Here is a 15715-nt window from a genome sequence, read left to right on the forward strand (position 1 = left end):
AAGCCTTTAGAGTGAGCTGCAATGGATTGAAGACTTGCAGGGGAGTTGCTGGTGGGAACTGCGCTCTCCCTGTCTCCAGTTCCCAGAGTAAAACCACCTGGAGCAGCCTCTCCGGGGCAGTAGCCCCCAAAGACGTTTGATCACTGCCTGCAAGGCCCCTAATTGGTAATTAGGGGCTGATTGTGTCAACAGGTGCTCTGCAAACCCTTTCTGCTGCTGCATTAATCACTGAGCCATGCCCCGTGCTCTGAACTGACTGGTCCATTACAAAGGCAGCTCTGCTTCTTCCATCACAAAGTGCTAAAACCCTGCTGAGATCTCATTGCCTGCAGCAGCAGGTGAGCACCCTGAGGTGCAGCCCTTGCTCCCGAAATGCAGTGTCTGGATAGCAGCCACACACAGGACCTGCTCTCTCCATCCATGTCCCTGCAGCACTGTGGCACCGCTCACCTGCGGCCATTTTCACTGCTGCTCTTTGTGCCCCATGCCTGCAAACACTGGGACAAAGCAAAACTCATCCCACTGCGGGCTTGGTGACCTGCCTAAGAATCAGCCCTAAAGCGAGGATTGTGTCCAACATTCCCATTTTGCACCACACCTGGTGCAGCACAGCCAGCGGCTCTGTGCCATCGCATGGGGACGCAGCTCTGTGGTGCTGGCCGGGCTCCATCCCGCCTGCCCTGGTGCTCTTCTGGGAGCGCCTGGGGCCTCTCCCTGAGGCAGCCAGGAGAACAGCTCCTGCTCCCTGAAGCGGGCAGAAGAGCACAGGAGCAGCACGGAGCCATGTTGGTGGCCTGCACCCACCCCGAACACAGCTTTGAGGGACGGGAACCTGGGTGCCGCTCACTGAGCCGGACCCCGCGGTTCTTCAGGCGCGGGGCGCTCCTTTCGCTGCCTTCCATCGCTGCGCCTGGGAGAGCAGCAGGCAGCGGGGCACCTCGGGGAGCTCGAAATAACCCCGGGGACAGAATTAGGTGGCCGGCCGCGGGGGCCCGGTCGCGTGACTGCTGTGGCAGCTCGGCGTGGGCCCGGGGGAGCCGAGTTCGGAGAAGGAGGAGCCGCGGGGGGCCGCTGACCGCGGCGGGGCTATTTTTGGGTGCGCTGGCCCCACCGGTGGCCAAGTGCTCCCCGACCAAGGTGAAATGGCCGCGGGCAGCAGCTGCTGACATTTCCCCCAGCGAAAAATGAGCCCGGGCGGCGGCGGGGCTGACGTCGGCCGGGGAGGCGCCCGGTGCCCCCGGGCCCTCCCCCGGACCCCTCGGGGGGCGGCGAGGAGCTCCCGGGCCCCGCGGGGAGGCCTCGGGGGAGGGGGTCCCGGCCGGGACTACAGCTCCCAGCGCCCCCCGCGCGGGGCAGGACTACAGCTCCCGTCGTGCCCCGCGCGGGAGGCGTCGCCACCGCCCCGCCCCGCCGGGCCGTGACGCGCGCGGGCTCTATGGCGACGCGGTGACGTCACGGGCGGGGGTGAGAGGTCACGGAGGCGGCGGCACCGGTGCGAGGGCAGCGGAGCCGCGTCCCGGCCCCGGTCATGGCGGCCCGGCGGCTCCGCGGCGCCCTCCAGCTCGGGGCGCGGCACCGGCTGCGGGCCGCGGCGGCCCCGCCCGGCAGGTGAGCGCCGGGCACCGGGCACCGGAGCCGCGGGAGCCCCGGCGGTGACCTCGGGGGCGGGGGCGGCGGGGAACGATCGCGGCGCGGAGGGGAACCGGGGCGGGCAGCGGGAGCCGCGGGGCTGGGGGGCACCCGGGGGGAGCGGGGGCACCGGAGGGGAACCGGGGCGGGAGCGGGACCCGGATCGGGACCGAGCCCCACCGGCACGGGGCGGTCGGCACCGGGGGAGGCCCCCGCGCGGCGGCAGCCCCGCTCCGGGCACCCTGCGGGCGGTGGAGGTCACCGGGGGCCGGGGGCGCCGCTCGCTCGGCCCCACCGGGAGCCGCCCCCGGTGCTCCCGGGGCAGGGGCGGGGCCGGGAGCCCCCCGCCGGGCCCGACCTTGGGGCAGCGCCGCCCTCGGGGCCGCGTCCCGGCGGCAGGTGCCAGGCCCGGGCTGGTGCCAGCGTCTGGGGCCGCCCCGGTGGCCGCTCCCGGTGGCCTGACCTCAGGCCACCCCGCACCGGCCCCGCTGACCTCCGCGCCCAGCCCGCCGGCACCGGGGCTGGCACCGGGCGGAAACGGCGGCTCCTGCGAGCCCGGCTGGGTGCAGCGCCGGTGGCGCCGCCGCCGGTCGCGTTCGCACCCGTGCCCCGCCGCCGGTGTGGGTGCCGTGCAGGTGAGCCCCGGGCCGGTGCAGCACCGGGCGGTGCGAGCGAGCGGCGGGCGCGGCCCCCGAGCTGCCGGCTATTCTGGGAGCTCGGGGGCTGCCAGGCGCCCCGGGTGACTCTCCTTGGCGCAGGAATGTCCCGCGGCTCCTGGGGGAAGCAGCGGGACCTTTCCTCCCTCGACTGCCGGTCCTGGGGGAGAGCTGGCGTGCCCCGCTCGCAGGCACGGCTAAAAATACCTGCGCTGCCCCGCGGGCGCTGGAGCGCCTCCAGGTGCGGCCGGCGCGGAGCTCGGTGGGGCCGGCGCTGACCCCACAGCTCCGCCGTGCCCGGGGTCGCGGTGCCCGCCTGCCGCCGCGGTGCCTGCCCGGTGCGCGGAGGGGCTCGGGCCGGCTGCTGGAAGCCCAGGGAGCGGACGGCAGCGCCGCGGGAGGACCCTGCTGCTGTACCGGCAGCGAGACGCCGTGCCCGGGATCCCGCTGCTGTCAGGGCTTGGCCTCTCCCCGGGAAGCCGGGAGCGTCGCCTTCCTTCACACCAGGCAGCGGCTGCAGCGCCCCGAGGGATGCAGCGGGGCCGGGGGGGGACACGGAGAAGCTCCGGGCTGAGCCGAGCTCTGCGCCGCCTCCGGTCCCGTGGCGAAGGGCTCGGGAGGGGCAGCGGGGGGGGTAACAGGCAGTTGTCCCCGCTCCGCTGGTCCGGATTAGGTGTCCCCGAGGTCAGGTTTCCCCTGCCTTCCTTCTCTTACGCAAGAGCGGCTCTGGCAGCAGCCCCGGACTCCGCACTTGGACTTCCCCGGCCTCTCCCCGCTGCCCTGGAGTGGCAGGGATGGGGTTGGCCCTGGGTCCCCGGCCTCACCCCGACTCCCCTCGCGCACCTTGGGGCTGCTCCCACTCAGGGGGGGCACAGGTGGCTCTGGACAGTGCCCGGTGTCCCGGGGGGGCCGCCCCGCACGGCTCTCAGCTGCCCCGTGCCACTTCCCCACCTAACACCCGTCTCCTGCCCAGGCACGCGGCCCTGTGCGGCCTCCGGCTCGGCCGGCCGGTGAGCAGCACCGAGGGGGAGCCGCGTCGCCAGCCCAGCCGCTCCTTCCTCAACCTCGCCGGGTCCTTCACCAACAAGCGGAAGGAGTACTCGGAGCGGCGCATCATCGGGTAGGTGGCTGCGGCAGCCCTGCGGCCCACGGGGCGCACACCCCGGCCCCCCCCCCGCCCGGCTGCAGCGCCCGCTCTGCCCGCAGGTACTCCATGCAGGAGATGTACGACGTGGTCTCCAACGTGGAGGACTACAAGAACTTCGTGCCCTGGTGCAAGAAGTCGGTGGTGGTCTCCAAGCGGTCCGGCCACGTCAAGGCCCAGCTGGAGGTGGGCTTCCCGCCCGTGCTGGAGCGCTACACCTCCATCGTCACCCTCGTCCGCCCCCACCTCGTCAAGGTGAGCGTGGCCGCGGCGCCCCCCCAGCCCGGCCCCTGCCCCAGCCCCAGCCCCCCTGACCGGCTGCTCCCCTCCCAGGCTGTCTGCACGGACGGGCGCCTCTTCAACCACCTGGAGACCAACTGGCGCTTCAGCCCCGGCATCCCCGGCTATCCCCGCACCAGCACCGTGGATTTCTCGGTAAGACCCCGCTCCGGTGGGGCCCGGGGGTGGTGCCCGCTGCCGGGACCCGTCCCCGTGCCCCCTGCCGGGCACTCACGGTGCCTGCTCTGCTCCCCAGATCTCCTTCGAGTTTCGCTCCCTGCTGCACTCCCAGCTGGCCACTGTCTTCTTCGACGAGGTGGTCAAGCAGATGGTGGCAGCCTTCGAGCGCCGGGCGGCCAAGAACTTCGGTCCCGAGACCCGCATCCCCCGCGAGCTCATGTTCCACGAGGTCCACCAGACGTGAAGGCAGCCCGGCTGCTGCGGACTGCGCCAGGGCCCCGGGGCCGCTCGCCCTGCCCACCCTCTTAAATATTTATTTGAGTGCATCTTTGCTGCCGTTGCCTCGACTTCCCTCCCAGCCTCGGGGGCGAGAGGTGATGCTCCTGCAAGCGCGGGGGCCGCTGTGAGCCCCCGGTCCCATCTCAACACCAGGGGAGCTGCAGCCCACGGCCAGCCTCCCCCTGGTTGTGTAGCTGATTTTGGTTTTAAGTTTTGTTTTGTTTTAGTTCTTGGGAGCTTTTTTTTTTTTTTTAAAAAAAAAAAAGGAAAACTTTTGTTCCTCGTAACTCCTCTGCGAGGCCAGAGGGTCCCAACCCCTCTGCAGGGGTGGAGGAGCTCCTGGGGCAGCTCTGCCCGCGCCCTGTGGAGGAGGAAGGTTGGTGCTGGCGGTGGGGGGAGCCCAGCTGGGTCCCACTGGGGAACACCAGGGGCCAGGGCTTGCTGGGGGGGGGCGGGTGGGGTGGTCCACCTGCCAGGGACCCCCCCTGCCCATCCCCTGGCTCTTTAGGAACAAAAGGGAAGGAGAACGGTGCAGAGAGAGGAGGCAGCAGCTGGAGCAGAGCTGCTGCCGGCCCCTCGCCTGCAGCTGCCGCGGGGGGGGCCCCCAGCACAGCCCCCCCCCACCCTGGGTCCGCAGGGAGGGGAGCCGAGCCCCCGGCAGTGCCCGCGCCACCGCCAGACCCGACATCGCACATTTGCACAAGTCGCACGCACAGCGGGGGGGGGGACGGGGGGGCTTGCTCAGAACTTGCCCCCCCCCCCCCTCCTCCCCCAGCCCCTTGCAGCCCCAGCACCTGCCCCAGGGACCAGGATGGCCCCGGCCCGAGGCACCCCCTGCCCCCCCCTCCCGAGCTTCCCTTACCTTCAGTGTGGAGGATCCAGCTCCAGCAGGCCCCAACACCCACTGGCGGGGGGGGGGGCCATCAGGGGCCCCCTGAGCCACCCCCACAACCCCAGGCTCTTTCCCCTTGCCCCCCCTCCCCCCCCAGTTCCATCCCCACCACCAAGGGGATCGTGGCCTTGCTGCCCGAGGAAGGACTTCTACATGCCAATAAAGAGCATTTTCCAAGGGTGAGCCCAGCCTCCTGGTCTTCATTTAGGGGCTGGGAGGGGAGCACTGGGGAGGGGTCATACACCGAGACCCCCCAGACCCTGAACCAGGCTCCTGCCTGGCACCTGCAGGCACCACAAGCCCCCTGCTGCTGGCTTGCAGCGCTTCTGGGGGGCCAAGCACCACCGCGCCGGCCCCAGCAGAGACAAATGGGGGCAAGGGACCCACAAAGTAGGGGGGACCAGCTCTGACCCCCCCCGGCCCTACAGGAACAGCCCCGGGGTCAGGGTCCTGCACCCAGCAGGACGGCTGGCGGGCAGCAGCTAGGGCTTTGTTAATAAAAACATTTATTTTGCATTTTTTTGTTGTTTGTACAGAACCGCCCAAAGCCTGCGATGGGCCGGGGCTGGGCCGGCACAGGGAGGGGGGGGCCCAGCTCCGGCTCCGGGGGCATCGGACGCAGGGATTCACACAAACACGGGGGGCACGGGCCGGGGAGGAGTGTATCAAGGCCTTTCCAGGGAGAAAGGGGGGGCTGAGACATTCGTTCTTCACCAGTTGCCCCGAGGGCTTGAGCCCCAGTGGGGGTTGTGGACAGGAGTCTGGACTGAACCCCTCTCGGGGGGCACGGGGTGGGGGGGGGGTTAAATGGCTGCGGTGGGGCAGCCGCACAGCAACAGCCCCCCCAGCAGCGGGGAGCCCGGGGGCTCCGTGTGCGTGGCGCTGGCCCAGGGCAGAGCCAACAAGGGGCGGCAGCCAGGAGGCTGGGGGGGGTCCAGGCCCAGAGAGGGGGCCCTGTGCCAGGGCAGGGAGGGGGCACAGGGCGGGTGGGACCCCCGGGGCTGCCTCTGCCGCCCCGCAGCCAGAGCGGGGTTCAGTGCTGAGTCCGTCCCGGGCCCGGAGGCGTCCCGGGGGAGCAGCAAGCGCGGCCCTGTCCCCGTCCCTTCTTTACCCAGACTTGTAGCCCACGAGCTGCATCAGGCCCTTGGTGCTCATGGACTTGGGCCGCTCCAGGGGGAAGCCCAGCGCCCGGCTCCAGATGAGCTGCGAGAGGACGCCCAGGGCGCGGGAGACCCCGAAGAGCACCGTGTAGTACTTCATCTCCTTCATGCCGTAGTACTGCAGGGGGAGAGCGGCGTTAGGGTCGGGCCGTGGGGGGCGAGCGGGGAGCTTTTGGGGCAGGCCCAGTCCGAGGCTCACCTGCAGCAGGACCCCGCTGTGAGCATCCACGTTGGGCCAGGGGTTCTTGGCCTTGCCCTGCTCCAGCAGCACGTTGGGGACGATCTTATAGAGCTGGGCCACCAGCTTGAACATGGGGTCCTTGGGCAGGTGCTTGAGGGCGAACTCCCGCTGGCAGGTGTAGCGGGGATCCGTCTTCCGCAGCACGGCGTGCCCGTAGCCTGGCACCACCTGCAAGGAGGGGGTCAGAGCCTGGCACGGCCTCGGCCCCTCACCCCGGCCGGGCCGCACTCACCCTGCCCGAGTTGAGCGTATTCCAGATGAAGTCCCGCAGCTTCTCGTCCGACACCTCCTGGCCCAGCTCCTTCTGCAGGTCGGTGAGCCACAGCAGCACCTCCTGGGGGCACGGACAGCGGTCAGGGGGTGAGAATGGCGGCACAGACAGGCAGACAGACACGCAGACGCACGCAGAGCTGCCTACCTGGTTGGCGAGGCCGTGCAGGGGCCCGGCCAGCCCGTTCATGGCGGCGGCGAAGGCGAGGTACGGGTCCGAGAGCGCACTGCCGACCAGGTGGCTGGTGTGGGCGCTCACGTTTCCCCCTTCGTGGTCACTGCACCAGAGGCGAGGGGCTGCATTAGGTCTCCCACACCCCCACCGAGGATCCCCACAGAGAGAGGAACGCCTCCACAGCATTTTTTTTTGGGGGGGGGGGGCAAACAACCCCTCCCACCATGCTCCCAGCCCAGCACAGCCCTGCCCCAGGGCTCTGAACCATGCACCCAGTGCCGCCCGGAGTGGCCCGGGCACATCCCAGGACCTTGCCCCAGCCCCGGCCCCAGGGCAGGGCCAAGTCCCCGCCTGCTCCTTCCCCTGCCGCTCCCCCACCCCGTACCTGTGGATGGTGAGGTAGAGCCGCATCAGCTCGATGAACTGGGGGTCGGTGTAGCCCAGCATGTTGGTGAAGTTGTGGGACCAGTCAAGGTTGGGGTCAATGGCCCCGATGCTGCTGCCCTCACGGTACAGGTTGCGGTAAATCTTCGCGGCGACGCAAGGCAGCTTGGCGATCAGGTCCATGGCGTCCTCGTAGACAAACTGGGACAGACCGCGGTGAGATGGAGCTGGGCAGCCGCGAGCCACCACCCCCCGGTACCGCACTGAGGGACCCGGCCCCCCCGTACCTCCCAGTACTTGACCCGGTTAATGCCCTCAGCATAGGCGCGGGCAAACTTGCTCTCGCTGTTGAGGGCAGTGATGGCGGCGCTGAGCTGGGACATGGGGTGCAGGTTGGTGGGGAAGTTGTCCAGCATCGTCACCACGTGGGAGGGCAGCGCGGCACGCTTGGCCCACTCGCGGGACACCCAGCTCACCTGCGGGGAAAGGGTGCTGAGCCTGCGGGCTGGGGGGCTGCCAGCCCCCCCCGGGGCCCCAGCACGTTACCTGCTCCTGGGTGGGCACCTCTCCCGTCACCAGCAGCCAGAAGAGCCCCTCGGGCAATGGCTCCTCGCCCCCCGCTGCTTTGGGCAGCAGCTTCTGGCACTCGGGGATGCTGTACCCGCGGAAGCGGATGCCCTGAAAGAGCCCAGAGCAAGCGTCGGCTGCTGCAGCGACACCCATGTGAGGCAGACACCTGAGCAGGGCAGAACCCTACCTCATCGGGATCCAGCACGGAGGTCTCGTATATCAGCCCCTTCATGCCCCTCATCCCGCCGTACACCTGGGGAAGGGCGGAGGGAGGAGGTTACCCGTGGTGGTGCAGCCCGGCAGCCCCAGCGTGGCAGGATGCGGCCACCCCTGCTCACCATGTCCACCGTGATCTGCCCGATGGCCGTGCTACCGTGCTGCTGCCTGAAGTTCTTGATTTTCGCTTGCTCCTTGGGGATCATGTTTGCAAGGACGTCTTTCAGGTTCTGGGAAAGGGGAGGGAACCGTGAGCCCCGGCACCTGTAGGGGGGCCGACCCCACATGCCCCCTATCCAGCGCCAGGAAGGGGTGACAGCCGCAGGGGATGCTCTTACTGTGGCAGCGCTGGCGTGACGGGCGGCAAAGAGGACGCACGGTGCATTCTGCGGGAGAGCAGACACAGGGGCTGTTACCCTGGGTCCTGAGCGCCCGGGGTCTGCCCCATTCCGGGCAGGGTTTCAGCCAGGCGAGCAGCCCCAGTCCTGGAGCGCGCCCTGGCCCCGGCTCTCGGTAGCAGAGTGCAGCTCCTGCGGCAGGAGGAGCCCCGTGACTCCGGGAGATGGAGATCTCCTGTCTCACAAGGACGCTGCGCCCTGCAGCCGCCGGCTTCCCCGCCCACCCGCGCCGAGATCAGACCCAGCAGGTTCAGCCAGGCACCGGGGGGAGGCCGGCGCGGGGCCTCCCCTCCTTGTCTCGCTCATGCACATCACGTACACGTACGGCCCCGCTGCAGAGCGGGCTCCGCGCCCCGCCGCCACCATCCGAGGCGGCCGCCTCTCGCTTCCTTCTCCCGGCACAGCGGAAGCGGCGGCACGTGGGAGCCGGTGCTGCCGGCAGAGCCGAGCCAGGCTGACATTACCGCAGGTTTCCTGTGCGGGGGCTCGGCGTGGTGTGTTCCTCCCCTTTCTCCCCCCCCGCCAGCTCGGCCGGCATCCAGGGAAAACCAAGCTTTGTTCCTTGCCCGCGCGCTCCCAACCGTGGGGACTCCGGCCCGGCAGGAACGCCCTGACGCAGCCCGGCAGCGCAGCGCCTCGTCCCCAGGCCGCCCTCGCCGCACCCTGCCCGCGGCGGGGACACCGGGGGCACCGTGCCCGACCCATGGCCGCCCCTGGGCCCTGGAGCTGCCTGCCTGCAGCAGCCCTCCAAGCAGGAGTGCCCCTGCCCTGGGGAGGCCCCGATGACCCCTCCGGGTCTCCCGACAGGACGGGGCGTTCAGACCCCCCGTGGCACCCAGGGCAGCCCCCAGGCTCTGCGGCCGGGACCCCCGTGCAGAGGGGGCCGGGTGCGGGGGCTCAGGGCGGACTCTGCGCCCTGCATAACCCCAGGGCCCAGCCCCAGCAGCACGGGGCCGGGCAGGTTTGCAGCTCTGGGCCTGGGCCAGGCCCCCCCCGGCACAGGGCCAGGCCCCCCCCCGGTGCGGGGCCGCTGCAGCAGAGGCAGATCGTGACTCGCTTTTTCCACTGGCTCCCGGGGGGGACCCGGCGGGGCTCGGTGCCGCACTGAACCCCATATCCCGCGGCCCCAAGCCCCTCAGAAGCCCCCCAGCCGGTGGGGGGCCCAGCCCCAGCAGCACAGCTCGAGCCGCCCTGCACGGCTGCGCGAGGCAGCTGCAGGAACAGGCGGCACCCGAGAAGGGAAAATGCCGACGGGAACAATAGAGGCAGAACGAAGCCCAAGGTCAGGGCGGCTGCTGCGGGGCTCTTGCTCAGCCCCCTTGCAGGGAACGCGCCCGGCCCTCAGCCCCCCCTGGCCTGGGGGACCCACGGGACAGCCCCGGGCACCTCCACGGGACACGAAGCCCCCCTGCAGGACCACACCCCACAGCAGCAGGGGGTTGGGCCCCCCAAAACTCTGCTTGCCCCCTCCCAGACCCCCTCTCCGTGTCCCCCGTCAGCGTGCCAGCACCAGCACCGTTACCAGGCGGGTCTCGCAGCACGAGGGCCACGGTGCCCATCACCTCTGTGCCTCCGGGGGGTCCCCGCTGCGCCCATCGCCCCCCCGCCACTGGGCTGGGGGCACCCGTGCGGCCGTGGCCCTGTCCCTGCCCGGGGCCGAGCTGTCACGGAGGCGCCGCAAGCTCAAGGTCACACGTGCTGGCGGCCGAGCCGAGCTGACAGTGACGGGCCCGCGGCTCCCGGCATCGCACCCCCTGTTTGGGGAGGGGGCGGCCGGGGGGACCCCAACACCCCCCCGGGGTGAGGGCACCCAGGGGCTCCTCCAGCAGCACCAGGGCGCCGCGGGGTGTCCTGGGGGGGCAGCGTCGGGCCCCCACCGTGGTTTGGGGGAGCCGGAGCACCCCGGGGGGTGGTAGCTGAGGAGGAGGAGGAGGAGAAGGGGGAGGAGGAAGGCCGCGATGCCTCCGCTCAGGCCGTGAGGAGGAGGCCGGAGGCCGGCCAGGCTGGGATTAGCGTGCAAAGCCAACGGCTTCAGCCCGGTCACCGGCGGCTCGGTCCGGGGAGGCCTCCCCCGTTGGGCAACGCTAATCAGGGAGCGGTAATTGGGGAGCGCTAATTGGGGAGCACCGAGGAAAGGCCTGGGCGCTGAGGCCCCCCCTCCCCGGGCAGGGCCGGGGCCAAGTCGGGCACCACAACACGGCGGCGGCAGGCCCAAAATAACGCCCGGTCGATAACTGCGCCCGTTACGAAACAGCGGGGCCGCGGCCAAGGCCAAGGCTGGGGGAGCACCGGGCAGAGACCCCCCCCCCCAGCCGTTACCGGCGGAGCCCCCCCCCGGGGAGCACGGAGCTGCCGCCCCCCCCTCCCCGGGGGCGCCCGGTCCGTGTCCATCCCCCCCCCCGGTGCCGGTGCCGGTGCCGCGCCACGTGCCGCCGCCCCCGCGGCCCCTTTAAGGCGCCCCCCCCACCCCCCGCATCGCCCCTTTAAGAACGGACCCCCTCCGGTCCTCCTCCCCCCCCCCCCCCGCGGCGTCGCCCCTTTAAGGCGCGGCGGGGCCGGGGCGGGCGCCCTCACCTTGGGCCCGCGGAGGCGCGCGGCCGCCCGGCTGCCGGCGGCGAGGAGCGTCATGGCGGGGCCGGGACCGGGAGCGGGGCCGGGGAACGGAGCCGGGAGCGGGGCCGGGGAACGGAGCCGGGAGCGGGGCCGGGAGCGAGCGGCGGCGGCGGCCGGGGGTCCTCAGAGCCGCGGGCAGGGCGGGGCGCGGCGCGGCGCAGGTTATTAGCATAGCCCCGCCCCCGCCCGCCCCCTCGCGGGGCCGAGCCGCTCGCCATTGGCCGGGCCGCGCGCGGGTAGACGGGGCTATGCAAATGAGGAGACGGGGGGCCGGGCTATAGGCGGCTGCCGCGTTCGCCTGATCTGGGCGGGGAGGGGGGTGGCGGCGAGGCGGAGGCCCCGCCCCGTGCCGTCACCGAACGCCGCGTGACGTCACCGAACGCCGCGTGACGTCACCCCCCCCGCAGCCGGTCAGGTCACCCGGCAGCGCGAGGCCGCGGTGCGAGGCCGCCCTCTGACGTCAGCGGGCGCCCGGCCGTGAGGTCACCGGGGCCGTGACGTCATCGCGCGGGAAGGCGCCCAGCAGGCGATGCGAGCCGGGCTCCGTGATGACGTCACAGATCGGGGGGGAAGGGGGGCGGGGCTGGGCCCGGCCGGGGGTGACCCCAGGACATTGCCCCGGGGCAGTGGCACCGCGGGACACGGCCCTGGGCCGAGGTGACGCAGCGCGGCCGCGCCACATGGGCCGAGGCGCTGGGCAGCACCCAAGGGTGCCGGGGCCCCGCGGCCACCCCGGGCTGGGTGACACAGGGCCAGGGGCTGCTGGGCACCAAGGCCAAGCAGACGGGAGCCATGAGGAAGAGGGGCCCAAGTCACGGGAAGCACCGCGGGGACACTGCGGGCCCCCCCCGGTGCCACCCTCGGTGAACGGGGGCACCCTGGGGACACCCCTTCCCCACCCTGGGGCCGCGCGCCCACCCCCCGAAGGCACACAGGGAGTGAGACCTGCCTGTGGTGGGCCCCGTGACTCGGCCGCTGCACGGCCCCGTTTATTGCCCTGCAACCGGGAGGGGGGCTCCCGGGATCCGGCCCTGGATGCCTGAGACCCCCAGGAGCCCCCGTGGTGCCCCGCGTCCCCCAGCAACAGTGGAGGAGCCTCTGCTTGCGGCCTGCCCGGAGCCACGCTTCAGCTGCCGAAAACGTTCCCAGACGAACGAGGATGTGTCCTGTCCCACCGTGCCGCAGCGGACGGACGGCGAATAAATAGGATGAGAGAGCACCAGACCGGGAGAGGCGACGGCTGCACCCGGGGCAGGGCTGCCCGGCCCCCAGGGCAGCGGGGACGAGGCGAACCAAGAGGTCGGGGGTGTCCGGAGGGAGCCTGGCACTGGCAGGGAGGGTCGGCACAGCCCGGGGCCATCCACGTCACAGCTCGTCATGCGGGATGTGCAGCGCGTGGTCGCACAGGTCTGCGGGGACAAAGGCCAGCGTGCTCAGGACACGGCGGAGCCCCATGCGCAGCCCCCGCCGGTGCCGGTTGCTGCCGTTAGCTCGGGCGAGCCATGCGCCGAACGCCTGGGCCGTGACCCGCGCCAGGGACACCTGCACTTCCCCCTCGGTTCTGTGGTTAATGAGAAACGGAGGCGCTGTGCCGGCGCTTCCCCTGGGACCTGGCCACCCCGGGAGCCACCAGCAGCGCTGTGCGGCCCCGCAGGACCGAGTGCTGCCACCGACACGTGTGTGGGGCGCAGCAGGGCCCCGCCCTGGTGCCACGGTGCAGGTACCGCACCACGTTCATTAATAAAGGAAGCACAAAGGTCGCAGCGTGCCCTGACCCCGGTGTTTGCAGACCAGAAATAGCACTGCGGGAAGGGAGATGCCGCAGGACGGGCGCTCGGCCATTGGCTGCGGGGGGAGCCCAGAGCCGGGGCAGCCAATGGAGCTGGTGGTGAAGCTGCCCTGGCGCTGCCCCAGGCAGTGCACTAGCCCAGGCACGGCTCCCAAAAAAAGCTGCAGGCAGCTCCCCGAGGTGTGGGGCCGGCAGCACGGGGACGGACAGGCACGCTGCTCCGCAGGGCTGGGAGACGGCAGGATTTCAGGGAGAATCTGCGCGCCCACAGCTCCTCTGCATGCTCCCAGAGCTCATGGGGCAGCTGCGGCTGTGGGGCATCGGGGCCATGGGGGAAATCCTCGGCCTCCAGAGCTTTGCTCGAAGGCACCAGGAAAAGCCTGGCTGGAGCAGAAGGCCCCAGCATGGAGCTTGGAAAGGGACAGTCCTGAAACCTCCCCAGGGAGAGGGGAGCTTGGAGAGGGCTCTGAGCACCCCGAGGTGCGCTCAGACGGCCGGAGAGCCCCAGGACGGCCCAGCCCAGCTCACCCGTCCGCTTGCTGCAGAGCCGGTCCTTGACGTTGTCAGCCTCGTGGGAGAGGAACTCGATGAGCTCGTCCTCGTACTCCTCGGCAATGCTCTCGCACTGCAATGGTAACCGTGGGGGTCAGACGACACTGACAGCGCCCACCCAGCCCACCCGGGGGCAGCCTCCTCTCCCCCAGCCCCAGGAGGAGCCAAAGGAAGCAGCTGGGAGCGGCTGGTGGGACCAGCTCCATCCCTAGAAGGGCCGCAGCTGCCAAGCACGGGGACCCATGGCCTAAGACGTCCACCGAGCTGCGACAGCCACCCCGAGGACCCAGTTCCCACACGCACCGCAAACTTCAGACTTGAAGCCACATCTCCATCAATTTTGACCCCAGAGAGGTCCATCTTGGTCCCATCGTGGGAGATGATGCGGACGTAACTTTTCCGGTGTGTAGACGGATCCACCTTCTCTCCATATTCCTTCATCTTCTCACACACCCGCTCCAGCAGCTCGGTCAGATGTGCCTCCGAGCGGGCGTAGGGCACCTGCGGGACGAGCATGAGATCAGCGGAGTCAGGCCTTTCAGCACGACAGCAGAGCCAGAGCGCTGGGCCAGCGCCTCCCCTGGGAGCCAGGAAGCTCCAGGAAAGGCTTGGATGTCCTGCGAGACGCGGCTCAAAGCCACGCAGAGCCCTCAGCATGAGCCCAATCCTTCCCTCGTCTCCCCCGCTGTGTGGCTGCCGCCCCGGCCAGCCCCGCTCCCCCCGCAGCCCTGGCCCGGAGCCCCCCCGGCAGCGAGGCAGCTGCCCACCAGGATGCTTCCCACCTCCACAACCGACTGGCTGCCATCAGGGTTGATCCGGAACGAGCCCATCTGGATGGTTTTCCTGGGGTCGACCTGAGCAATCTCCCACTCCAGCTCATCCACCAGCGCCCGGCACGCTGCAGGGACGCGGACATCAACGGCCCAGAACCGGCAGCATCGGCTGAGCCCCGGCCCCGTCAGACCGGTGGCAGGGAGGGACCGGTGCGGCCCGTGCAGGACAGCAGCCGTGCAGGGGGCAGGACCCAGCGGCCCTCTGGGGACCCCTGGCTGCCCTTGGTCGGGGTCACGGAGGGGAAGCAGCAGCCACGCTGGGCGCTGAGCAGGTCCCAGATGCTGCTGAGCTGTCCCACTCCCTCCTGTCCCGTATCTCCCATCCCGTTTCTCCCCGTCCCATCTCTCCCAACCCATCCTGTTCCCTCCTGTCCCACCTCTCCCATTCCGTCCCGTTCCCTCCCATCCCATCCCCTCTCCTCCCGTCCGGTTTTCTCCTGTTCCGTTTCCTCCCCTCCCCTTCCATTCTCTCCCATTCCTCCCGTCCCCTCCTGTCCCGTCTCTCCCACCCCGTCCTGTTCCCTCCCGTCCCGTTTCTCCTATCCCATTTCTTCCCCTCCCGTCCCGTTCCCTCCCGGTCCTTCCCGGTCCTTCTCCTCCGGTCCTGTCCTGCCCCTACCCTCCCGTCCCGTCCCTTCTCTCCCATCCCACCCCCCCACCCCGGTCCCGTCCCGTCCCGTCCCGCCGCACCTCCGCAGTGCAGGTCCTGGCCCCGCCGGGCACACGCCGCCGGCAGCAGCGCAGCCAAGGCCGCGGCGAGGCAGAGCGCGGCAGGGCCCCGGCCGCTCATCCTCGCGGCCCCGCTGCCCCCGGTCCCCCCCCCGCCGCCCCTCACCGCCGGCGCCCGGCCGAGCCCGTTCGGCGCTGCCCCCCCCCAGGGCTGCCCGCGGCGGTGCCGGTCCCGGCGCGCCCCCTCGGGCCGGCCCGTTGAGGGGGGAGGGTGCTCGGAGAGCGGAGCGGCGGGGCCGGGGGGGGGCGGCGGGGCCGGGCGGGGCGGCGGGGCCGGTTCGCCGGGCGGGGCGGCGGGGCCGGTTCGCCGGGCGGGGCGGCGGGGCCGCTCGGCGCGCAGGCAGCGCCCGGGGCAGCCCGCGGCCAGCTGCGAGGGCCTCGGCGGTGCCAGGGCCCGGCCCGCGTGGCGATCGGCCCCGGGGAGGGGCGGGGCTTGGCGAGGACACGCCCCCTTCTTGCTGGGGGAACGCCCCCCTCTGATACAGGCCCCGCCCCCTCTAGCTGCCCGTCCATCCCACTGATGGCCACGCCCATCTCGGTGGTGGCCGCGCCCCTTTGGCGCTGTTGGCCACGCCCCTCCACTTCCAACCACAGCCTCCCGTTGCCTGACCACGCCCCATTGAGACCTGACCACGCCTCCTCCCTTATTTGACCCGCCCCCTGCTGCTGCTGACCACGCCCCCTCCCTTTGCCGGCCCGGACCTCTCCCTGTGCTGGCCACGCCCC

At 71.2% G+C, this 15715-nt stretch overlaps 3 protein-coding genes across 4 annotated transcripts; 1 reads left to right on the forward strand and 2 right to left on the reverse strand.

Annotated features, from left to right (window-relative positions):
- The first annotated feature begins 1462 nt into the window (after positions 1–1462).
- On the forward strand, positions 1463–4214 carry COQ10A (coenzyme Q10A). The gene is made up of 5 exons (XM_035570245.2): positions 1463–1608; positions 3259–3405; positions 3492–3684; positions 3763–3864; positions 3965–4214. Exons 1-5 carry the CDS (start codon positions 1529–1531, stop codon positions 4130–4132), a joined length of 690 nt encoding a protein of 229 aa, XP_035426138.1. The 5' UTR covers positions 1463–1528; the 3' UTR covers positions 4133–4214.
- A 1334-nt stretch (positions 4215–5548) lies between these two features.
- CS (citrate synthase) lies at positions 5549–11233 on the reverse strand. Of its 2 annotated transcripts, XM_035570264.1 has the most exons (11): positions 11048–11233; positions 8414–8461; positions 8198–8305; positions 8047–8112; positions 7836–7967; positions 7577–7765; positions 7291–7490; positions 6879–7008; positions 6693–6794; positions 6419–6628; positions 5549–6337 (listed from the first exon to the last, which is right to left on the reverse strand). In XM_035570264.1, the coding sequence occupies exons 1-11, from the start codon at positions 11099–11101 to the stop codon at positions 6167–6169; spliced, it is 1410 nt and encodes a 469-aa protein (XP_035426157.1). In that variant the 5' UTR covers positions 11102–11233; the 3' UTR covers positions 5549–6166. The 2 variants fall into 2 exon arrangements, with proteins under 2 accessions (XP_035426157.1, XP_035426156.1); XM_035570263.2 differs by having other exon boundaries at positions 8198–8461; positions 11048–11208.
- Positions 11234–12036: 803 nt separating this feature from the next.
- CNPY2 (canopy FGF signaling regulator 2) lies at positions 12037–15099 on the reverse strand. The gene is made up of 5 exons (XM_035570242.2): positions 14951–15099; positions 14210–14325; positions 13731–13928; positions 13404–13500; positions 12037–12495 (listed from the first exon to the last, which is right to left on the reverse strand). Exons 1-5 carry the CDS (start codon positions 15048–15050, stop codon positions 12452–12454), a joined length of 555 nt encoding a protein of 184 aa, XP_035426135.1. The 5' UTR covers positions 15051–15099; the 3' UTR covers positions 12037–12451.
- Positions 15100–15715: the final 616 nt, after the last annotated feature.

Source organism: Cygnus atratus, chromosome 29 (assembly GCF_013377495.2).
Source record: "Cygnus atratus isolate AKBS03 ecotype Queensland, Australia chromosome 29, CAtr_DNAZoo_HiC_assembly, whole genome shotgun sequence".
NCBI lineage: Eukaryota > Metazoa > Chordata > Aves > Anseriformes > Anatidae > Cygnus > Cygnus atratus.